Here is a 24,662-nt window from a genome sequence, read left to right on the forward strand (position 1 = left end):
TTTTTGGAAAGGGAGAATGTCCTCTTGCATATGGATATGGATGAACTGCACACTTAAGCATGTGGTAATCATTTCCATGAATTATGTTGCATGATAACTCAACGTGAAACTTATAATGAGGAAGCACTTCGCGGAATCTTAACTATGAGCCCTTTGTCGCTCAGGTCATTTAGATGATTAACAGCACTTATTATTTGGCAGCTCTTTAGTCAAAGTTGATGCAGGCTTGGACCTTTCTTGGTCTCATATGGGGAATGTGTCTGGAAAAAAATTCACACGTTGGAATTTGCTAAAAGCTAGGCTACATAATAGTGTAATGCACATAATCTTCCAAGGATCGTTAACTTTGAGCTGCTAGCATGTTTGATTCAATGGAACTGGAACAAACTCTAATTACCCTAGGCCTAATAGAAAGTACTACTCTGAATTCTGATGCTTTATCAGAAGCCCAATATATACGAGGGATAGCTTGGCTGACAATCCGACTCAAAGGAAAAACAATCTGACTCTGAAGCGAATTCTAATCTGGACTCTGCACCTAATACGACTCTGAACCTAAAGAAATAACTTGTAGCAGCAAGGGAATCCTGGCCACTTTGGGCTGGATCAGGGAGGTGGTGTGGCCAGGGCTGGGACCCTCCGACCATATGTGGTTTCCCACATAACATCTCTCCCTCCCTCCACAAACAGCTTGTCCTTGAGCTGAAACGAGGGAAAACGAGCAATGAACTCGTCCAAAGGCTCCCATGTTGCATCATCTTCAGAAGCCCCAACCCACTGCACAAGGATATGCTTCACTCCACGGCGAAGGCTGGACTGAAGAACGTTGGCTGGTGCATGCACCAAACGACATTCTCAATGGCGGGCAGTACAGCAGGAGTGGCCGGCGGGTCACCATCAAACTTTTTTGAGGAGACTGACACTGAACATATCATGGAGCCGAGTACCAGCAGGCAGCGCGAGTCTATATGCAACGGATCCAATGACCTCTGTGGGGACAACTTGCCCACTGCATGCTTGCCACGCCATAGAAGCAGGAGACAACTTGCCATGCTTGCAGCCTGGTAACGATGCGGCTGCACAATGGTGAAGGTGAAGCCATGCCAATCTCCGACGTCAAATGCCAGCTCACGGTGCTTGCCATCATAATAATGCTTTGCCCATTGCATGCGGATGGTGGGGGTGTTATGTGGGGAATTCCTTAGGCGCAAGGCAGCAGGGGCAGGTTAGGTTGTGGCTAGACAAGAGCAGTTTGATGTCCGGAAGGATGCCCCTGTTTTGGTAGTCTCCAGGTTATGGTAAGGTAGTCTAGTTTGAGTCAGATTCCAATTAGAGTCCAGGGTATGTCAAAGTAGTACTAGTCTGTGTCCTATATAAAGGACCTGCTCTTGTAAGCTAGAGGGAGGCAATATAATCAATGGAAAGGCCGCTGCTAGGCGTAAGCCGGCTGATTTCAGGGGGAAATCAGTCGGCTCGCCAGCCGTCCGATCTAGGTCCCCGCATCCATTGGATTTATAATCGCATCTTTCTCATGCAAACGCTGCCGCAGCTTCGTCCTGCTCCCGCATCACAGCAAAAAAATTCCCCCACGCTCTCTTCTCCTCTTCCACGCACACGGGGAGTGCTGAGGAGGGCGACGAGCTCCGGCGAGACGCACTGAATGCCTCGCTGCTGGATTGTGGCAGTGCATCTGCAACTTGTGACCTGCTGCAACGCAGCTCCGCTGCCGGACATGGCAGCGGTGTCCTCCATGGCCGTTACAGCACCACCGGTGGGCGTGACAGCAACATTCCCGTGGTTCTCCTGCCGGAACGCAGCTCCACCGCCGTATATGGCAGCAGCGCCCCGTGCTTCTTCTGCTGCAACCCAGCTCCGTCACCGGCGTGGCAGCAGCGTTTCTCCTGCTGCAATGCAGCTCCACCGCCGGTGAGGCAGCAGCGTCCTCGTGCTTCGCCCTGCTGCAACGCAGCTCCGCTGCCGGCACGGCAGCAGCTTCCTCGTGCTTATCCCTGCTGCAACGCAGGTCCGCCGGCGGCGCGGCAGCGGCGTCCTCGTGCTTCGCCCTGCAGCAACGCAGCTCCGCCGCCGACGCGGCAGCAGCTTCCTCGTGCTTAGCCCTGCTGCAACGCAGCTCCGCCACCGGCGCGGCAACGGCGTCCTCGTGCTTCGCCCTGCTGCAACGCAGCTCCGCCACCGACGCGGCACCAGCTTCCTCGTGCTTATCCCTGCTGCAACGCAGCTCCGCCGCCGGCGCGGCAGCGGCGTCCTCGTGCTTCGCCCTGCTGCAACGCAGCTCTGCCGCCGACCTGGCAGCAGGCAACGTGATGCGGAGCATCCCAAGGTCATCCCCATGGACCTATCATTGTCTCACCAAGTTCCTAGGGGACCCATGACACGAGCACGTGCAAGAGCTCTCGAAACCGAGGTGACATCACTCCTCTCACAACTCCCTTTCAAATCACATGAGACATGGCTACTACCTCAAACAGAGACGCTTTGCATACTCAAGTACCAAGGAGTTAGCCATGAAGAAGGTAAGGAGCAAGGAGGATCGGAAGCGGAAGACATGCGCGAAGACGGAGAAGAAATCAGCCAAGTCTCAGGCTGGCCGGATGATCCAGACCCCGGTCCAGACAATCCGGCTAAGCCACCCAAGAGCAACCGAAACTGCGCCCCGAAGCCGGACCATCCGGACGTGCCCCGGATCATCCGGACCCCAGCCGGACGTCCAGGCCACAGGATCGCCATCAGACCCAGGGGTTGTTCCAATTTGGTATCAGATTCCATGTCTGGTGCCGAAACCGACACCGAGCATCAGTTCACGCTTCTTGACACCAAAATATGGGCGCTGCATCAAGAGCAACTTGCAACCCTCTAGGAACAACTCCACGATGTCAACAAGGATGGTGGCTTACGAGACCCGTCCACTGACCAGTGTTCCACTGGCTGCCGGCGTCGGCATCATGGGTCCTCTGCCTCCTCCCTCACCGACCCATCGCATCCTCCAGTATAGCAGCAGCTGTCTCCAGCAGCGCCTCACCTTCAGCCACCGCCGCTGCCAATCAACCATCGTTAGTAAGTACCTCCTTCCCCGCCCTTGCATCCCCTTCCCCTACCATGTTGCCAATGCAACCACCCTACCAGCCCTACTCGCCATACTACTTTCCACCCACCGGTACCCCTTGGCCTACCCTGCAACTTCCTACCCAATCCAGCAAAGCACACCAATTATCTCTATCCCTCCGAACCAAGCAAAACAACAGCCACCCAACTACCTGCCTCCACCATATAGTTCTGCCCACTTTCCACAAATCATCATCCATTCCGAACCAACATTCAGTTGACATCCTTGACCCAGGTGCTTCTTCCAAGCTGGAGTTTCCACTATTTGATGGCAAGGAAGACCTTTCTGCATGGCTGGTACAATGTGAGCAAGTTTTTTTGAAGGCCAGTTGTTAGAGTATAGGTTATGGTAGGTTAGGATTTGTTAAGATTGATTGTAATCTCTCTTGTACGATTCCTACTTTATCTCTAGGGGAGGCTTCTTGCCCTCCAAGTCTTGTACACTATATATACTAGCCCTCGAGGCTCCGGAACACAACAAGCGATTCCACCAATTCTTTCCTCTCTAATCCTCTTACATGGTATCTGCCACAAGTTCCTAGACCTAGCTTGTGCAGTGCGCGCCCTCGGGGAGGTCGATCTTCATGATCTCCTCCAGGGGCTGCGCAACTCGTACCTAGGGTTTGTCCGCCGATCGTGTTGATTGACTGACCTAGAGAAATCTTTTTCCCGATTCATTGATCGGGGTTTTTTTCTCTCGCGCGTACCGATTGATCGGCATTTCTTTTTGGTTTTCCAATCTAAGATTGATCGTGTCGCCTGCCGCCATGACGACCCTCTACTCCAACCTCGGTAGCAACTACACCAGCCACCTCTCCGCTGCTTCGTCTGCACATCGATCTACGCCGCCATCGCCCATCGTCATGGCCTTCCTCAATCGGGACGCCACCACCTGCGCCAGGCGACGACCTGATCAGTCGTCTCTATGCGCCTCCGTGGTTCTCGTGAAGATCGTCACCGAGTACACGCGTCCCTCCACCGATCGAGCAACAGACTACCGTTGCGTAGCCCCTTCCGGCCAGTGTCGCCACTGCTTTGTGGTCCTTCCCTCCGTTGCATCGAATCGCGACCTGCAGCTATCTCTGTTTTTAAGGCGTCCCTAAGGCGTCGCTTAGGCGACGCCTAGGCGTCAGGGCGCCCCCAGGAGGCAAGGCGTCGGCCTTGCCTTACATGTGTGTCTAAGGCGTCCGCCTTAGTCCTTAAGGCGTCCAAGGCGTCCGCCTAGGCGCCACTCTGCCTGCCTTAGGCAAATAAGGACGCCTTAGACAGAGCTGGGTGGTTTAGGCGGGAAACAGATAACTGGGAGGGAAGGAAAGGGCGGGAAACTTTGTTTTGGCGCCAACAGGTACTAGAGGGAGAGAGAGAGAGACCTGTAACCATTTTCAGTTTCCCCCCACCCCCAGGCTGGATCTGAGCTTCTCCCCCTCCTCTCTGGCAGCTTCCCCCTCCTCCCCGGCAGATCCCCCTCCCCTCCTACAGTTCCTCCTCCTCCTCTCCTGCAGATTCTCCATCCTCTCCTGCAGATTCTCCATCCTCTCCAGAACCATATGGGCTCTACAACCATCAGTTGCAAGGTGTGTATGGCTGTATGCCTAGTTGCCTAATGCCTACCAAATTCTACTTAATTCTGTTGCTTACAAGTCTCTAAGGCGTCGCCTCGCCTTATGCCTTAGCGCTTAGGCAGTGAGGCGCCCCCCCAGCGCCTCGCCTCGCCTTACCGCCTTAAAAACATAGGCAGCTATGTACCCGCCGGAGTCGTAGCGCCGCCACACAGAGTCCACCTCACCGTCCCCGTGCTTAGATGTCTATCGTAGCACCTGTTGCGCCGCTTCCCTTGGTGTAGGATCACCACCGTCCGCGCATGGTACTCGTCACGCTGTTGGGTTCTTCCTCGCCTACTTCGAGCATTGCCGCCGCGTTTTACAAGCAACTTATGTGGCCCCCATCAGGCTACATCTAGTTTCCCCGACCACACCTTCATCTTCGTTCAGCACACGCTCGTCGCCAACGTCACCGTCTCTTCCTCAACCACTTCGTCTACTCCGGCAACCGTGGGAAATATAGACACCTTCTACCTCATGTCGTTTGCGCCACACCCGTTCTAGAGGCCTCCTTTGTTGGTCCCTCTGACATGGCGTACAGTTCGTGCTAGTCCCCAACTACGCATGCCCGGGGCTGGCAACACTGATGTGTGCCTTCGTCCTCGACGTGTCCCCGGCCTTGGCAAACATGGTGTGGTGCCTCGTCTACGACGGCTTCGACAACATCATCTTCGGCATTGACACTCCTTGACGACTGCCTCAATCGCGTCCCCGGTTTTCCTCTTAGTGCTTCCCTGCATCCCGGCTACACGGCGCTACCTTGCGCCCGCGGCTCCACATGCGTCTACCTCGACACCGTCAACCCGGACCTCGACATCGACCACGACGTCCCTCGAACAGCTACCTTGACAACGGCTACACCGCCTTGCTTGAGCAACGGCTTTCACTCCAGCCACAACATCTGTGACGCATGGATCATTCTGACTGACCTTCGGCTTCTTATCCAGTCTCACCTTATGCTCTGCTACCGTTGTGACTGAGAGTGGGATGTTAGAATATAGGTTACGGTAGGTCCGGATTTGTTAAGATTGATTGTAATCTCTCCTATATGTTTCCTGCCTTATCTCTAGAAGAGGCTTCTTGCCCTCCAAGTCTTGTAATCTATATATACTAGCCCTCGAGGCTCAGCAAAACAACAAGCGGTTCCACCAATTCTCTCTTCCCTACTCTCTCATCCTCTTACACCAGTGCACTCCAGATGCAAATCAGGCTTGGTTGGCATCATTCCATCTACTGAAGATGCTCACTTGTGGTATCACAAGTATGCTAAAGCAAAGGGCCGTCCATCTTGGGATCTCTTTAAGCACTTGTGCGCCAAAAAATTTGGACCGCACGCACACACCAATAAGCTTGGGGCTGCAGCACTTTGACTGGATCAGGGGTGGTGCGGCCAGGGCTGGGGCCCTCCAACCATATGTGGTTCCCCACATAACATGAACGTATGTATTTTTTGACAGAGTTCCCAAAAATAAATACAGATGGAGGAAGCTTCTGGTCACTGACATTGATATTTCCAAATGGCACATTCAATAAATTATCATAGGGCCTCAAAGAAAAGAAGAGGAAAATGCTAATGTCAACTTGGTTGCAATAATTTTCATAAGGCGTGTGGCCTCCTTACTGGGATTTTGTGGATCCTTTTGTACATTGTTTTACATATATTAATATATAATACTCATTTGTCATATCAGCACTTGTGACCAATGCAAAAAACACTCGCGCGCGCACACACACACACACTCGACTAAAATAGGACAACAAAATGAAATTATCTTATGTACAGGTACAAATGAAATTATCATAAAATTCAGAAATTGTACACGGATAGGTTATACTAAGCCAAGAGAGAGTTGATGCAGACTTAACCATATCAAGCAATGAAGCAACTACTGGAAAGATGTCTTTTCGTGCGGGATAGCACAAGATGTGAGTTACATCAACTGCACATGATTTTCCCGAGTTGGGAAGTTTATACTTTGGTTGATACACATATAGAGTTATAGACACTTGCCAACTCTGATTCACCTTTCCCGAGCACAAGAGGCTACTAGTTCCATAGCCAATTACTGGGTCAAAAGGTTCTCTCTTTTTGCGAAAACTGGACCAAAACGTTCAAACTTCTAACATTGTTGAAAAATAATTGGTTTTATCTTCCCACTTGCACCACATCATTCGTACGTACCAGCGTTCCGGATCTATCTAACCACTCGAACCATATCACACAAACGCAAGGCGACTAGAGAAGGTGGGAGGTTAGGGAACCTTGTAGACGCACTCGGCGAGGACCATGGCGCAGAGCAGCTCCTGCAGCTCGGCGATGGTGTCGACGCGAACGGCGCGGCAGAGCTCGCGAAGCTGGATGCGGCGGCGCTCAAACTCCTCGCGGAACATGCGCTCCCTCTGGCGCCGGCGGTCGCCCGGCCACGCGGGCGCCCACGGCGGGGGCCAGGGCCACCGCGGCACGGCGATAGGTGGCGCCCAGGGTGGCAGCCGCGCCCCCTGGTCGCGCACCCACGACTCCACACGTCTCACCAGGGTCGTCGCCATTGGCGAACGCGCGGGTGAGGAAGAGAGAGGGAAGGAGGGCGGTCCGTCGAGCGGAGGAAGGGAGCGTGCAAGATTAGTATATGCCGCGGTATATCTGCGGCGGGTAATAGAATTTGATCCGAGTCTCCGGATTGACTGGAACAGCACGACACGAGGTAGTAGTACTATGGAACAGCAGGAGGTATATCTCTGTTGGATCTTTCGGTTCCAGTTCTCACAAACGTGAGCACACGGCAACTAACATCGACCGTCCGATCGGGCATAATTGCTTGAAAAACAATTTGCTACAATTTTCTTTGGAGAAAGCGAGAATTCCCAGTGGTACGCATGAGAGGGCATGCATCTACGAAAAGTCGATGCGCGTTGTGATCCGGAATTCGGAAATTGTTCCGCTTATATTAGATGAAAATAGATTACGACGCAATATACTTGTACTTCGTGCAACTGTTCTTATACATCGCTTTTCTATATGTTACTAGCAAGATGCCGGTGCGTTACACGTAACTTCAAAATGCTTTTGTATGAGTAGTTTATCTTATAAGAGTAAAAGATGAAGACCTTATTTGCAAATGTGAAGAGGGGTGTAGGTATTTTTTTGCAAAATTGTCATAGTTTCCTTCCTATTCGTCAGATATAAATCAGACGGTCTATATTGTAGGATGAGAGACACACCATCATCACCAAATCTGCTTTTTACAATAGTAGATAGATCTATCTTCTTTCTTCTGTGTTTAAGGTCTGCTTGTTCGGATCTTTTATTCATTGCTCATGTTCGTCTTCTTCTTTTTGATCGATATCAGGTCGGGGACATGTGAAGGATGTACACTTCCACAGGCCCGAAAAGGAAAGCCTTGGACTAGTTTTTTTAAGTTATGTTACGATTGAATAGGTTAACCAAATTTGTTCCAAAACTGTATACAAATAGCATTTGCTCTGTGAGAATCTGCCTACTCCACAGTCAGTGTTTTTCTCATCTCTTCTTCGCAAATTGCTTTCTTGAAATATGCTCGGTGTTAGTTATGAAGTAAATATGTCTTTTCACCTTCTATCCTTCCGTCTTCCCCACGGCAGCACATGCCTTTAAAAAATCATACACTACTTGGGGAAGCCCTATAGTAGTTCATGTCTTAAGTATACTATAAGTAGTTCGATTCATGTCTTCTACAATCTACACTAATAAAAATATTCATTCGACAACAAATCCTGTGCCATATAATTCTTAATTCACTAGTTAAATTGAAGATCTAAAAATTCATGCCCACCTTACAAATCCGGATGGAGGGAGTACAATAACACTTCAAAACTAATAAGAATTCATAATTTTACATAACATATAGTTTTTGAAAATATTATGTTGTGTGTATGGTATAAAAAGAATTATACTAACTATTTTTCTTAATGGCTACGGCCTAGAATTATATTTTGCACATCGCCCCCAAATTATATTTTGCTCGATGTGTTATGCAATCCCCTTGTCTTTCTTGTCATATGCTTTCCTTCCTTCCACTCCTTTTCGTGGTCTCGTTTCTCAACTTGTTTTACATCTACCCGTATTCTACTTCTATCCTGTCACATTGCCATAGTTCTTCCAATTGCAAATTCATCGACTCTTTATTTTATGTCAATATTATTACAGTACTACAGTTTATACCATCTTATTGGGTCCCTGGTGTCAGTAGTTCTTTGTGTAATTCTCTCGTTTATTAACAATGTTGACAATGGCGTGGGACCCATATGTCAACCCATTTTGAGGAAGCATTTTTTTGTCTTGTAATAGCGAGGCACTTGCTTGCGTACTGCCATGACCCTGATGGGTCCCTACTGTTATCCTCTCCACGTACAATCATCTCCTTATTCCTCTCAGTTATTGACCATGTTAACAACACCAGATGGCGGCACACCGCGCACGGCGAGCGTACCAGGGGGAGGATGATGGTGAGGCCTCTGACGGGAACAAACAGGAGCCGTGGAAGATGCCGTAGTGTAGTCGCAGGCGGAGGGGAGTACGAGGGTTGACTGGTTCGGGTGCGGGCGCGGGTTGGGGCTGACGTCGCCAGAGAATAACATGATGTGTGGGGGAATAGAGGGACGAACTGGCCAACGTTTGAGGGTACGGTAGGGCGGCGAAGGCCCAGCCTGTCGTGGGAGGCGGGAGCAGGCGGGACCGATGGTGTGGTTTGGTTTGGGCGGCTAGAGGAGGAAGACAAAAGATAGAAGAAACACGACAGATGTTGGATGTCAATCGAACGGCTGGTAGGCAGAATCGTTTGTTGACTAAGTCGACACCACCTTGGATAAGCTTTTTCCTCGTGGGTCCCAAATGTCAGAATTCAAATCTGTTAGGGCCATGCAACCTTTCTTATGAAGAATCAACCCATTTGGTGTGCTAGCTCAAAATAAGTTTATGGATGCTGGAGGGGGCTAATCACTTGGGTTCTATAATGCACAGTGGGCTCAAGCAACCGACGAGAGTGATGTTATTTTCCTTGGTTGGGATTTGTTACAATATTTCCCTCTTAATTAAAGGAATGGCAAGCCATTTGCCTTGTTTCAAAGAAAATATGACAGTCACAACCGAGTTGGAAAGGGCAACAACATCTACCTCCAACTTACAAACTGTACAAAAGCACGATGGTTAATTGTTCATTAGGTTTTTTAGACAAAACCCAGAATGAAAAGGGAAATAACATCTAGCTCCAACACTGTTTTCGGCAGTCACAATCATATGGATCGGTCAGGTCCATACAACGAACATCCAGGGTCACAAAATTTACCGGATAATGACCACAAGATGTTGTACATAGAAGCCCGGCATGTTCAGAAGCCCTTTTGTCCACCTGAAACTCCTTTTTTGCTCTTCGACATACCCATCCGTCAAAACCATGTTGTTGAGACACTTTAAGCCCGATGGACAATAGTAACCTCGCATTCAGCAGGAAGAATGTGACAAATCTAGTGTTTGCATGGTTGGCTACTGTCGTGGAATTAACACGTCAGATGTCCTCATGAAAGGACTTAGTCGTGGAGCCATCGCAATGGGTTAGCTTGAAGGGGTTAAACCGGACAAGGGACACGGAAGTTTTATACTAGTTCGGCCCCTTCGATGAAGGTAAAAGCCTAGGTCTAGTTGTGATGGGATTGATTGGGTTTTGATGATGAGGGAGCAAATACGCTTGCCTGAGTCTCGAGTTGTTGTCTGTTGTCCTTGAACCGCCGCCTGGTCGTCCCTTTATATACACAGGTTGACGCCCGGCCGGTTTACAAAGCCCCAAAGCCGACTCATACAAAGTGTCTGGTTCGGTCTCTCCTTCCCTAGCTTATATTACAAGTTACATAGTCATGGCGGTTTACCACTATGGGCCCTAATCCGCCTTTGGGCTTCGGGCCTCTAAGCTTCACTTAATAACTTCACCATCTTCTGGATCTTCATGGGCTTTAGCATAGTCGAGGGTGAACCGGGCCCTCCTGGCCGGTTTACACTCAGTAGCTATATCCCCAACATTTGGCCCCAGTTTGATTTGAACCTGTTCATGTCAATCTTCAATAACTTCAAAGATATATTGTAAACGTCCTCTTGTATTTTCGTAAATCGCCAGATTGCCTTTCTCCTGTAAATCTTGTTAAACCGCCGTGACGTCATCTTCTAGATATAGCAACGGTCCATTGTGACATCATCTCTATATAAAAAGATTAAAAGATTCCCCTCACTTAATGGTCGTCCCGAAAATCGAGGCGACAGGCGCACCCACTCTGCCGCTTCAGGCTCCTCGATTCTCGCACCTGCCATTTATCCTTTCTTCGATAAATACAGCCCGAGGGCCCTTTTCTCTTTTTCCCCTTCTGTGCCTTCTTCTTCCTCGCGACGCCCCAGTTCTAAAGCTCTGCCGCCGTCCGCGACCCTTGGGAGCTTCATCAACACAGGCCGTTGCATCAACCTGAAACGGACCAGAGCTCGCCGCTTCCTTCTGCAGTAGATCTGCACCGGTGAGTTTCCTCCTTCCTGCATCGTTAGATCTATGCTAGGGTTCATGCATTCATCTGTACAGTTCTCTGTTCTTCCTCTTCAACTCTTCACTGTCCTTTCAGTCGTGTTTATTTTGACCCAATAACTGTGTAGATCTTGTGCGGTAGTTACTCCGCATCCGTTTTTAATACTATTAGATCTTCCCTTTCTTCTGTAGAGCATACGACCTTCCTTATCCTGCTTAACGCCATTGTAGGGTTCAGGAAAATTTTCTTCAGTTATCCATGGTAGATCGAAAATTGTACTGTAATATTGTGAAACCTGTTTTTGTAACACTTAGCAGATTTTTTTGAATCCTGGTCCTTCTGCCTATGGGCGGTTTAACCTTTGATAACCAATCTGCCATATATCATTAGCCCTCTCTTAAACCACCAACTGAACCTTGCATGGCAATTTTCCGGTTTAACACTGAATTTGTACACTTAAACCGTTAATTGTAAACCGGCTTTTATTTTTCCTTTCAGTTCTCCTTCCGAGATGACCAAACAATTCTCTGCTTGCAATTGGGTTCCGTCCCGGATCACGGAAACACAAATCAATGGATATGTCACCACTAGCGCTTTAGCCTCAAAAAGGGTCCTTCATTGGCGAGTTCCGGACTTTGAATGTCCACCTGAACCTCAAGATGGAGAAGTGATTGTATTTATGCAACACTTGGACCGGGGATTCAGCCCGCCCGGATCAAAAAAATTCCGGGATATCCTCGCAAGTTTCTAACTCCATCCACAAGATATTGGACCGAACTCTGTGTCCAATATATGCAACTTTCAAGTATTCTGCGAAGTCTACCTTCAAGAAGAGCCATCCGTGGAGTTGTTCCAGGATTTCTTTCATCTGAACCGCCGTACAGAATTCTCGGATGGTTGCAACACAGAGCTTGGTGGCGTTTCAATTCAGAAAAGGAAAGAAGTTGACTTCCCTCATGCAAAACATCATAGCCATCCTAAAGATTGGAACCAAACTTGGTTTTATTGCCGGAACACTGCCCCTGATGGAGAAAATCCTTTGCCAGGTTATTGCCCTCACCGGCTTAGGAACGGTCACCCTTTACCTTCGTGCTTATTCGCCACAGAGCGGAAAAACTTTGCACCTCAACTCGCCAAGCTCCGTGCTCTCATGGCCAACGGTTTGACTGGCATTGATCTTGTCCGCTGCTGGGTTTCTTGGGGCATTTTCCCCTTAAGCCGCCGCCCCGGATTGATGCATGAATATACTGGCAATGTCAAAGACCCTCAACGATATCATGAAGTAGTAATGACCGATCTTGAAGTTACTAAATATGTGAAGAAAATGCTTGATGAGACGATCTCTGCATGCAGCCAAACCAGGTAGCCACCATTTTGCGTCTCCAATAAACCGCCAGTGGTAAAGTTCATCTTAATACTTTACTGATTTGCCTCCGTATTAACTATGCGCTAACCTTTTCTTGCCTTAATTTCAGGCTAACAGCTCCTTTTGGAAACGGACTAAACCGGCCAGGGCTCCTCGTGCAAAGAGCAAGGTCACCAAGAAAGTTGCCAAGAAGAAAACCACTGAGTCTTCTGATCCGCCAGAAGATGAGGAATCAGACGCAGAGGTAGAACTTGACTCACTTGGTTCCTTTTTCATACATCTTATTGACAATGACTATTCCCAGGATGATGTTGAGGCCAGCCACGCAGACCATGTTGAGGTAATCATTCTTTCTTCCAATTCAAATCTTGTACCGGTTCAAAGAGTTCGCCGTACAGTCCGGAAAGTAAAACAATCTCACCCCCTTGCTCATTTGGATCCAAAATTTTCTTTGAAGACACAGCAAGTTGAAGAGCGTCGCACAACCCGGCATAGTGGTCAGCAAATCACTTCATCCGGTTTAGCAGATACACCAACCCAGAAACGTCGTCCAGAGGTGACTTGTTCTCCTGAAAAACTTTATCCTTTGAAGGGTTTCTTCCGATGCCCACTTAATCCGTCTGACCCGAATTATTAGGCTTCGTCCAACTCGTCCGGCGGTTCATCAACCACTCAGCTGCCTCCTCTCAAAACCGTCGCTGGGTAAGTACATTGTTCCTTAACTTGTTTCTTCATGTGTCGGTTTATCATATTCTAACTTTTGATGTTGTAGTGCCAAGGCCCGATTAAGTAAGAAAGCCAAGACCAGGGACCCTACCGATGATGTTGATCCGGAGAAGACCCCAGAGAATGATGGCGAGAACCCTGAGATTGCCATAGACAGCTCTGCTCCGCAAAACCCAGGCGCTGATGCTAATCCGCCAGAAGTTGAATCGGATGTACATGTTGATACATCACATCCTCATGCCCCTCCAAGTCCAATTGCTGAGCAGCGGGATTCAACTGCCGATCCGCCAAGCCCAGTTAACAGACCATCGAGCCCTGCTGCCAAAGCGCCAAGCTCTGTTAAGAATGTTAATCCATCAAGCCCGGCCAAAGATGATGATGTTGTTGTTACTGACACTGCATATACCGCCCCTGGTAATCCGGTTACTCTATCGAAGCACACTGCCAAGGATGAATTTGCTGCTATGAGCAAGGGGAAGGGGAAGACTGATTTGTTAGCCTATGTTGATCTTTCTGCTCAAGATCTTCACTCTGGTTTCTTGAACGGACTTTACACCAGCCGGGATTATGAAGCCAGTTTGGTAAATCTGATGAAGGAGCGCTATGAGGTAAATAGTTTGATCTTTTGCTCTGTACCTTCATTGCATTATAGCCCCAAGGGCCGGTTTGTCTTTAGAAAGTCAAACTGGGACTTTTATATTCCGTACTGTACCTTGCTGATTTTCCTTGTGTATTGTTTGATCAAACACACATTAGCCCCCAAGTGCCATGATTAAAACTTGTATTAATCCATGGGACTTCAACAATTAGTAGGAAAAAATTATCCACATTAGCCCCCAAGTGCCAAGTGTATAACTAGTTATATGCTTGGGACTTTCGAAGATATTGACACACTCTTCTGACTGTTGCAGACTGAGATAAATCAACAAGTCTCTCAAATTGCGGATCTTCAAGAGAATCTTAAATCCCAACAAGCAAAAAGCACCAAGGCAAAAGATGAATTAAAAACCGCCTTAACCACCATGGAGCAGCTCAAAGAGTGGTTCAAATCTGAAAGGGCCAACTGGGACACTGAAAAGGCTGGATTGCTAAAGCGGGCGAAAGATGCTGAATCAGCTCTTAAACCGGTGGCGAAAGAACTTAGTGGATTGAAGCGCCAAATTAATGCCATGACTTCTGCAATATTTGGTAAGTATCTTTGCCAAGGCTTTGTAACTGTCTAACTTTGAAATTTCTCCGGTTTAACATGAAATTCTTAAACCACTGTAGGTAGCCGCATTGCTCATATGGGCTCTGATATGTGGAAGAAACTAAAGGCCGCCTATACACTGATTGAACAGTTGTATACCGGTGCCCAGCGGGTTATCTGCGCATCTTCCTATGACAATGCGGCCCCAACACTGATCAAGGACACGCTGGCTAGGTTATCTATGACACCAGCACAGATAGAAGAGTTGAAGCGATCCGCTGCCAGGGCTGGCACTTTGTTAGCACTTACTCGAGCCAAGGCAGGGATAGCTGATCTTGATTCGGTTGATATAGCCAAGGGCTTCCCCAGTGAACAAGAAAACGGAGAAGTGTTTGATAACGAAGCTCTTAGACGTGTGACAAGGGAGATGCGTCCTCTGGCGAGTCAGTTGGCAGAAGAAGCTAACTTGATGGTTCACCGATCCTTCTATGATGCTAACAACAAACGGGTTGAGGCTGTCATTCCAGAAGTGCAAAATCTTATTCCGCCAATCCGTAAGCACACTTACACCCCTGACGTTGATCCGGTTGAGCTTATAAGTGAAGAGGTTGTCTTTCAGGCCTTAACCCGGATTGACTGGACCACCACTGACTTCCAGCCATTGGATGGGGAGGAGGAGGCTGAACCGACGCCAGATGACCCATCTACTTCACATCAACATGGCGATGAAGCTTGATTCGGCAATCCGGTTGATATGTCAGAAACTGTCCGGTTTAAAACAATTCCATATTTTGGGCCGCTAAGTGCCTTGTAATAGGGTAGCAAAAATACTTTGATCTGCTGCCATCGTGTAGTAGGAGATACTTTATGTGATCCGCCATGATAATTTCAATGTTGGTTCATGTATCATAATATGCAATCCCTTTTGTCTCCATGAAAAGAAAGTGTCCTGGCGGTTTACCGCCGGACGGGTCATAATGCCCAAGACAAGGCCTGATTGATAATCAAACCGTCAAAAAATATGAAATGACTCATACCTGTGATGTAATATCACTTTAGGCGGTTGACCAACTTTGATTGTAATAAGGGTGAAAACCCAAATATGAAATTCTTGTATAACTCCATCATGTATTGATGGCGTATAATAAGTCATACCGGGTGATGATAAACACCAAATGATCAAAACTGGCGACAAGTAGTCAAAGCCAGGTTGGGTTAACAAACTCCGGTTTGATAATAAGGTCTGTCAACGTGTAGTTGAAAACCAAGCCGGTTCAAGGAACACCGGGCTAATAAGATGACTGATAAATCATACCAGGTCAAAGAAACCGGTTTAACATAAAATTTATCAAAAAGAAAAGTGACACACGCAAATAAAACCGTGTAGTCGAGGCTTTTCAAGGGCTGCCAGGCCCAAATTCGAGGCTTTTCATGGGCTGCCAGGCCGCTGAGTTGAACCATTTAGCAAAGCCTTTTAAGATGGACCTCCAACTAACCAATCACCGTTTTAACTTTGACAAGTTCAGGGTCTCAATGAGAGTAACTGTCAAACGTTCGGAGGGTCATGCCAGGATTACCTGGATAGGAGTGTCTTACTTGATGAAGGCAGGTTAGCCCGGGGTTTTAGGTAAATATACCAGGCTTCCAAGCCGTGGGTCGATACCCAGCTACAAGGGTCCTTTCAAACTCCTTGGTATTTGACACAAGGAGCCCCCAAGTAACGTGATGAGCTGTGCTCATTGGGTGCCTATGTTTGAGCTGTGCCTAGCATCCAGACTCTCTTTGGCCCCTTGGGTGTGAAGCTCCCAAGCTATGTTGTGGCGTGATAGTCGGTTTAACAGGCAGTACTCCGCTTTGTCAGCTGAAGCCCCCATGTAACTCAAAGGATATATGAGAAAAAAAGCAGAGGCCCTGCTTATAGCAAGGATGCTGGTTTATTTATTGATCATAATATATACATTGTCGAAATATGTACATATGAAAAGCCTATGGCTCAAGTGTAGTAAGGTCGTAGGAGAGCTATGTTCCACGGCCGCCGGGTCTCCCCCGCAGAGTTGCGTGAGTTGTCTCGAACGTCAATGAGGTAGTATGATCCGTTGTGCAGATTTTTGCTGACCACAAAGGGCCCTTCCCAAGGTGGGGATAACTTGTGCATGTCGGTCTGATCCTGGATGAGCCGGAGCACCAAGTCGCCTTCTTGAAAGGTTCTTGTCCTAACCCGGCGGCTGTGATACCGGTGCAGGTCTTGCTGATAAACCGCCGATCGAGCCAGAGCCATGTCCCGTTTCTCATCTAACAGGTCCAGCGCCTCTTGGCGTGCTTGCTCGTTGTCCGCTTCAGCATAATTAGCAACATGGGGCGAGTCATGACGAATATCACTTGGTAAGACTGCCTCTGCTTCGTATACCATGAAGAAAGGTGTGTAACATGTTGATCGATTGGGGGTGGTGTTGATGCTCCATAACACAGAAGGCAATTCTTCCACCCAACAACCCGGTGTCCGCTTTAAGGGAATCATAAGCCGGGGTTTAAGACCCTTCAAAATTTCTTGATTGGCTCGCTCCGCTTGACCGTTGGATTGAGGGTGCACCACAGATGCTAAGTCAAGCCGGATGTGCTCTCTCTGACAAAAATCCTCCATATCACCTTTGGAAAGGTTTGTACCATTATCCGTGATAATACTGTGTGGAAAGCCAAAGCGGAAGATAATTTTTTTGAGAAATTGAACCGCCGTAGCTGCATCACACTTGCTGACTGGCTCCGCTTCAACCCACTTGGTGAATTTATCAACTGCCACCAACAGGTGGGTCTTCTTATCCCGGGAACGCTTAAAGGGCCCCACCATATCAAGCCCCCAAGTAGCAAAAGGCCAAGTGATAGGAATCATCCGTAGTTCTTGAGCCGGAACATGAGCTCTGCGTGAATTTTTTTGACAAGCATCACTTCGCTTTACCAAATCCTCCGCATCAGCATGAGCTGTCAACTAGTAGAACCCATGACGAAAAGCTTTGGCAACCAGTGACTTTGAACTGGCATGATGACCACAATCGCCTTCATGAATTTCTCGTAGGATCTCTTGGCCTTCTTCCAGACAAACACAACGCTGAAATACGCCTGAAACGCTACAGCAGTGTAACTCGCCATTATGGATAACCATGGACTTGGATCGCCGGACTATCTGTCGAGCCAGGACTTCATCATCTGGTAACTCGCCCCGGTTCATATACGCCAGATATGGAACCGTCCAATCCGGTACAATATGCAAAGCGGCCACCAATTGAGCCTCCGGATCAGGAACAACCAAATCCTCTTCTGTAGGCAACTTAACAGACGGGTTATGCAAGATATCTAAAAAGGTATTAGGAGGTACCGGTTTACGCTGAGATCCGAGCCGGTTCAAAGCGTTTGCTGCTTTGTTTTTGCGCCGATCGATATGCTCAACCTGATACCCTTTGAAGTGACCCACCACAATATCCACCTCACGTCTGTAAGCCGCCATGAGTGGATCCTTAGAATCCCAAGTGCCTAAAACTTGCCGAGCCACCAGATCAGAATCTCCAAAACAACGAAATCGACTTAAGTTCATCTCTTTAGCCACACAGAGACCATGGAGTAACGCTTCGTACTCAGCTGCATTGTTAGTACAGGGAAACATCAAACGGAGAACATAGCAAATTTTATCACCTCGAGGGGAAGTAAGGACAACTCCAGCCCCCGAGCCCTCCAACTGCCTGGATCCATCAAAGTGAATAGTCCAGTATGTATTATCCGGTTTGTCTTCTGGTGCTTGCAACTCGGTCCAATCATTGATAAAGTCCACAAGGGCCTGAGTTTTGATGGCTGTTCGAGGCACATACTTCAAACCGTGTGGACCAAGCTCAATTGCGCACTTTGCAACCCGGCCAGTCGCTTCCCTGTTCTGAATTATATCACCCAAAGGAGCAGAACTAACCACTGTGATGGGATGGCCTTGAAAGTATTGCTTGAGTTTTCGACTTGCCATAAAAACTCCATACACCAACTTCTGCCAATGTGGATAGCGTTGTTTTGACTCGATCAGGACTTCACTGATGTAGTATACAGGTCGTTGAACCGGATATTCCTTCCCAGCTTCCTTAAGCTCAACCACAATTGCCACCCTGACCGCTCGGGCATTGGCAGCCACGTATAACAGCAAAGGCTCATTATCAACCAGAGCTGCAAGAACCGGCGGTTCAACCAACTACCGCTTTAACTCCTCAAAAGCCGTATTGGCTGCATCACTCCAGACGAAGTCGTCTGTCTTTTTCAACATCTGATACAAAGGAATTGCCTTCTCTCCCAAACGGCTGATAAACCGGCTAAGGGCTGCAATCCGACCCGCCAGACGCTGAACATCATTGATACACTTCGGTTTAGCCAGGGATGTGATTGCCTTGATTTTTTCCGAATTAGCCTCAATGCCCATGTTGGATACAAGAGAACCTAAGAGCTTGCCTGCCGGAACACCAAAAACACATTTATCCGGATTAAGCATCATTTTGTAAACCCGAAGATTGTCAAACGTCTCCTTGAGGTCATCTATCAGTGTTTCCTTCTTCCTGGATTTTACCACAATGTCATCCACATAGGCATGAACATTACGCCCAATCTGTGTGTGAAGACAATTCTGCACACAACGTTGATAGGTTGCCTGGGCACTTTTGAGCCCAAAGGGCATAGAAACATAGAAGAAGGCTCCAAAAGGAGTGATGAAGGCTGTCTTCTCCTGGTCCTTAACTGCCATCTTGATCTGATGATATCCTGAATAAGCATCCAAAAAACTCAGGCGCTCACAACCCGCCGTCGCATCAATGATCTGATCAATACACGGGAGAGCAAAAGGATCGGCCGGACAAGCTTTATTCAAGTCTGTGTAGTCCACACACATACGCCAAGTGTCGTTTTTCTTAAGAACAAGCACCGGATTAGCCAGCCATTCAGGATGAAACACTTCAACGATAAACCCAGCAGCCAACAGGCGGGCTACCTCCTCACCAATTGCCTTGCGTCTTTCCTCATTAAAGCGATGAAGAAATTGCTTGACCGGTTTAAACTTGGGATCAATATTAAGAGTGTGCTCAGCGAGTTCCCTCGGTACACCTTGCATGTCAGAAGGCTTCCATGCAAAAATGTCTCGGTTCTCACGGATGAACTCGATGAGCGCGCTGTCAGGACCCCGACTCAATGCCACATCGATCTAGCATGTAACACCTCATATCACTTTGCGGCCTCACGCACGGTATTCCCACGGGTGTCGCCTTACCTTAGCCCGGGACCGTTTGCGCCTTTTGGCACACGTATATGACAGTGTCGCTAGCATCCATATGATAAGGAGCCCGGGCTGACATGGCTAGTCGTAAACCCAAAGTGGCACAGACTTACAGGGACAGGCATCCATGACCCAACATCGAACGTGTCGGTCATCAGCGAGTGAATCCAGGCTGTAGCACTGGGCTAGCAGGACTCCGGTGAACCGAGCTGTAGCGGGCTAACAGGACTCCGGTATTCATCGCGTGACATTTCCCCGAAGGGACAGACACAGGAACGAAGAAGGACACATGCCGGCCAGCCTAAGTGTTCCGGAGCAGTAGCAAGCTACCATGGCTCGGTGGAGACACTAGGAGACATTTCCCGGTAAGAGAGGCTACTAAAGATAAAAAAGTAGATGGTCAGATCCCACACATACCAAGCATTTCAATAACATACACACAATATGCTCGATATGTGCAAATACAACATGACATCACAACATGACTCTACGACTCAAGTATTTATTCAGTAGGCTCCGAGGAGCGAGATATTACAACCATGGGTCTCATGACCCAACACTCAGAGCATACAAATCAAAGCACAAGCGGAAGCTATCATGTCTGAGTATAGACATCTATAAATGAAGAAGGCTGAGGAGCCTGACTATCCACCAGATCCTGCCGAGGGCACAAGACCGTAGCTGAGGTAACAAGCTAAACGTCGAAGTCCACGCGAAACTACTAGTGAGACCGAAGTCTCTCTGCAAAAACATAAAATAGGCAAACGTGAGTACAAATGTACCCAGCAAGACTTACATCAGAACTAACTACATATGCATCATTATCAACAAAGGGGTGGTGGGGTTTAACTGCAGCAAGCCAGCTTTGACTCGGTGGCTATCCTAACTACGACCGCAAGTAACTCTTTTGAGGTGGCGCACACGAGTCCACATATTCACCATATCAATACACCACTATGGATCCGCTCCCGTCTCCCTACGAGAACGCCATCCATAGCACTCACGCTTATCTTGCGTATTTTAGAGTATCCACTTTCACTTGTCTATGAACTATGCAAGGGGTCCAAGTTTCCATATTCGAGGAATCCGGCTATTCGAATAGATGATGTTAACCCTGCAGGGGTGTACTTCTTCACACACGCTTTCGCCACTTATCGCCCTGTACACGTCATGTACCTCGGCAACCTTCAAGCGGAAGCCGGGCGAGGGAGTCGGCCACGACCTGACTAACCGAACAAGTCTCTAGTCCAGGTTTATCGCCTATTCAGGTTCCATCCGCAAGGAGATCCGGCCGGGGTGTCGCTTACGGCCCCAAACGATGTGTGCAGGGTTCCCAAGCCCACCAACCGGGTGCCACTTGGTACACCGTGCCACTGTGCCTAGTCTGTCCCAAGCCCACCTGTACCGGGTGCCACTTGGTAGACTACTAACACTACCTACAAACACCAGAAACTAGTTGCAACTCCTGGACAGAGATCAAGTTGATTAATAAGTCGAGAGAGCTTGGAGCGCCCGGAGCCCAATGTGTGGTAGTAACTGGTCATGGATCACAAACACAGAACTCAGTTCCTGAGGACGACTGCAATGAGACAACCCACCATGTACTCCTACATGGCCTCTCACCGCTACCTTTACCAAATCGTATTCACACACTTAGCTCACACACAGTAGGACATGTTCACACGCCTCTGATTCATCCCCGATGAATCAGACCTGACTCAACTCTAAGCAATAGCAGGCATGACAAACAAACATGAATGAGTAGGCACAACAGGGCTCAAACAACTCCTACTCATGCTAGTGGGTTTCATCTATTTACTGTGGAATGACAGGTCATGCAAAGGATAAAGGGGTTCAGCTACCGCAGCAAGTAACAAATATGTCGTTGTTGTCCTAATGCAGTAAAAGAGAGCAGGAGCGAGAGAGTGGGATTTTATCGGAATGAACAAGGGGGTTTTGCTTGCCTGGCACTTCTGAAGATAACATTGAGTCTTCATCAGTGTCAACGATCACATCATCGGTATCACGTCTATCGAGAGGGGATAAATACCGGCAACAAGGAAGAAATACAATCAATGCAATGCACAATATGATGCATGCTCATGACATGGCAATATGAATGTGTTTTGGGCTAATGCACCTAAAACCAGATTAAATGAAGTTGGTTTGAATCCAAGATTCAAATTCAAACTCCATATGTGGTTATTTAAATGTCATTCACTTCATTTGTCCTAAACAGTAGTGATAAGTTGTTCTAACATGCATGAAAATGGTACAGATGGATTCCTTGAATTTTTCTGATAATTTTTCATATATAAATTATTTAATTTGGAGTTACGGTTGAATTTCTATGATTTATTGAAGTTTATACAATTTTCTGGAATTTCTGATTTATAATAATTCCAGTAATTCATTATTGCGTCAGCCTGACGTCAGTGTGACGTCAGCAGGTCAACAGGGACTGGTCCGGGTCAAACCTGACCAGTGGGGCCCACTGGTCAGTGACTCAGGTGACTAACAGAGTTAATTAACTCTAACTAATCAAATTAATAGCCACGGGGCCCACTGTCAGTGTCAGCAGGGGGTAGTTAGTTTAACTAATTTGATTAGTGCTAATCCTAATTAGCTAACATGGCTGGGCCCACCTGTCATGGACACAGGGGGGGTCCCGCCATGGTCAGAGTGAGTCAAACCCACCGGCGACATGACGCCGGCGAGGCCCGAGACGGCGGCGCGAATCGGAAACGCGCTACAGGGCACGGGCGAGGCCGTGCTTGGGCTCGTTGGAGAGCCCTTGCTGGTGCGCATCGAACGGTGGTGGTGGCCGTGCCGGTGGTGGCCGGTACCGACGACGGCGAGCTCGTGAGCGGCGGCCGGAGTTCGGGTGCGGTCGGGTTCGGCGCTGCTGCTCACAGACGAGGGAGCTGAGGCGCTGGAGGGGCTCTACGGGTCGCGGCAAGCACAAGGGGTGCACGCCCGTGACCAAATGGTCACCGGGGTTTCGCCGGCAACGATCCCATGCGGCGGCGGCTGCTGTTAGCAAGGGGGCGGTGGCTACGGCAAACAAACGAAGGCGGGATTAGGGGGAAGAGGACCGGGGGCTCACACCGGTGCCGACGGAACGCTCGGCGAGGTCGGGGACGGTCCGGAGCCGACGAATTTGACGGTGATGGCCGGCGGGTCCGAGGTAGAAGACGACGGCGATGGCGACGAAGCAAAGCCCTCCGGCTCATTTCCTTCGGCTTGGGGATGTGGTGCTCGATTGCGGAGCTGCTGGGCACGGCCACGGGACGAGGGGTGGCCGGTGGTCATGGCTACGGCGAGCGGCGCTCTCAGGTGCGTTCGGTGACGAGAGGGAGGAAGAGCAGAGGAGGAGGAGGGGGTCCAGAGAGCGAGGGAGAAGTGAGAGGGGGTCGGGAAGGCGCGTGGCGTCACCGGAGCGTCCAGGCGGAGGAGGAGGTAGGCAGGCAAGGAGGAGGTGGCCGGGGCGCGTGGCCGCGCGCGCCGGGCGCGTGCTCATCCTCCTGGCAGAGGAGGAAGGCGACAGAGAAGGAGGCGGTGGGCTGGGCCGCACAATGCTGGACCAGCACAGGAGCTGGGCCGGCTCTGGTGGGCTGCACGGGTAAGGCCAGGTAGGCTTTCTGCTCTGTTTTATATTTTTCTTCTGTTTTGTTTTTTATTTAATCTTTTGCCACTGTTTTGAATTAAAATAATAATTCAAACAATGCCAAAGCTCCTCTGAATATTTTTTATTTTTGCTAGATGGACTTTTCCAAAAGCTCATAAAATATTTCAGGGGTATTTGAAATTATATTCTAATTATATGAATATAATTCAAATTCAAATAGCTAATGATTTAAATTCAAAGTCCCAAAAATAAATCCTTAAAAATGTTCAATATTTTGGTGGGGACCAGAACCCTTGCCAAAAATTATCAAACATTTAAGAAGAGCATTTTGGAACAATGAATGAGATTTTAGGGTTTTTGCCCTTCTATTATTTAAATTTTTGAGGCTTCCAAAATTCCTCAGTTCAAATTTCAGAATTTAAACATGATGCACACATGAAGCTAGCCTAGAGCATTACCAGAAGCTAGGGATGTGACAACTCACCCCCACTAAACAAGAATCTCGTCTCGAGATTCAAGCGTAGGGTAGGATGAAGGGGAAACGCAAACTAGTATAATCTTCACGATCCAGGTTGCACTTCATAGGAACGTTGATTTGAACACCATCTTTGTCTTGTCGTCTTGCTCTGAGAACTCCAGCTAATCATGACAAGAAGAGGAAAGGAAAACTCTAGAAGGGTCGATCTTCTCGAAGATCGAACAACTCACGGAATGAGACATAGGACCATTTCTCGGGTTGAGACACGAGATACACATCGAGAGGGGTGGAAAGAAACGGATGACGAAGGTTCACTAGGTAGACAACGATTCCACACCTAAGAAGGTGGTAAACGATTGTCCACGTAGCGAGGAGTTGAGTTGCCATGATACCACGACGAAACATCCTGAAGGAGGGTGATTCGTAGATTATTACCTTAAGTGGCAGAAAGAATTACCTTTGATATAGAGATCATTGAGACTCTTTATACCAGCCTAAGGCAATCACAAGCGATCATTTGGAGGGGGTCGGTAGAATGGCATACTCGGACTTGGATGATGTGGATTACCTCGTTGAAGACAACGTAATGGATGAATTTGCTTATCACCGGAGATGGGAGGGACCCGTGGTAGAATGGCACATTGGCGGTGCAAGCTGGGAACAAAATGCAAATGCTGGGAATGATTCTGGTAACTGGGGAAGAACCCAACAACAGAGAGTGAAT

At 48.5% G+C, this 24,662-nt stretch overlaps 1 protein-coding gene across 2 annotated transcripts in view; it reads right to left on the reverse strand.

The window, feature by feature from the left end:
- Positions 1-7,331, reverse strand: part of LOC119323115 — a 33,988-nt gene extending 26,657 nt beyond the window's left edge. For both annotated transcript variants that reach the window (XM_037596691.1, XM_037596692.1), the window contains exon 1: positions 6,987-7,331. In XM_037596691.1, the coding sequence (XP_037452588.1) occupies positions 6,987-7,271 (285 nt within the window). In that variant the 5' untranslated portion in view covers positions 7,272-7,331. The remainder of the gene's footprint in view (positions 1-6,986) is intronic.
- Between the last annotated feature and the right edge of the window lie 17,331 nt (positions 7,332-24,662).

This window comes from Triticum dicoccoides, chromosome 6B (genome assembly GCF_002162155.2).
Source record: "Triticum dicoccoides isolate Atlit2015 ecotype Zavitan chromosome 6B, WEW_v2.0, whole genome shotgun sequence".
NCBI lineage: Eukaryota > Viridiplantae > Streptophyta > Magnoliopsida > Poales > Poaceae > Triticum > Triticum dicoccoides.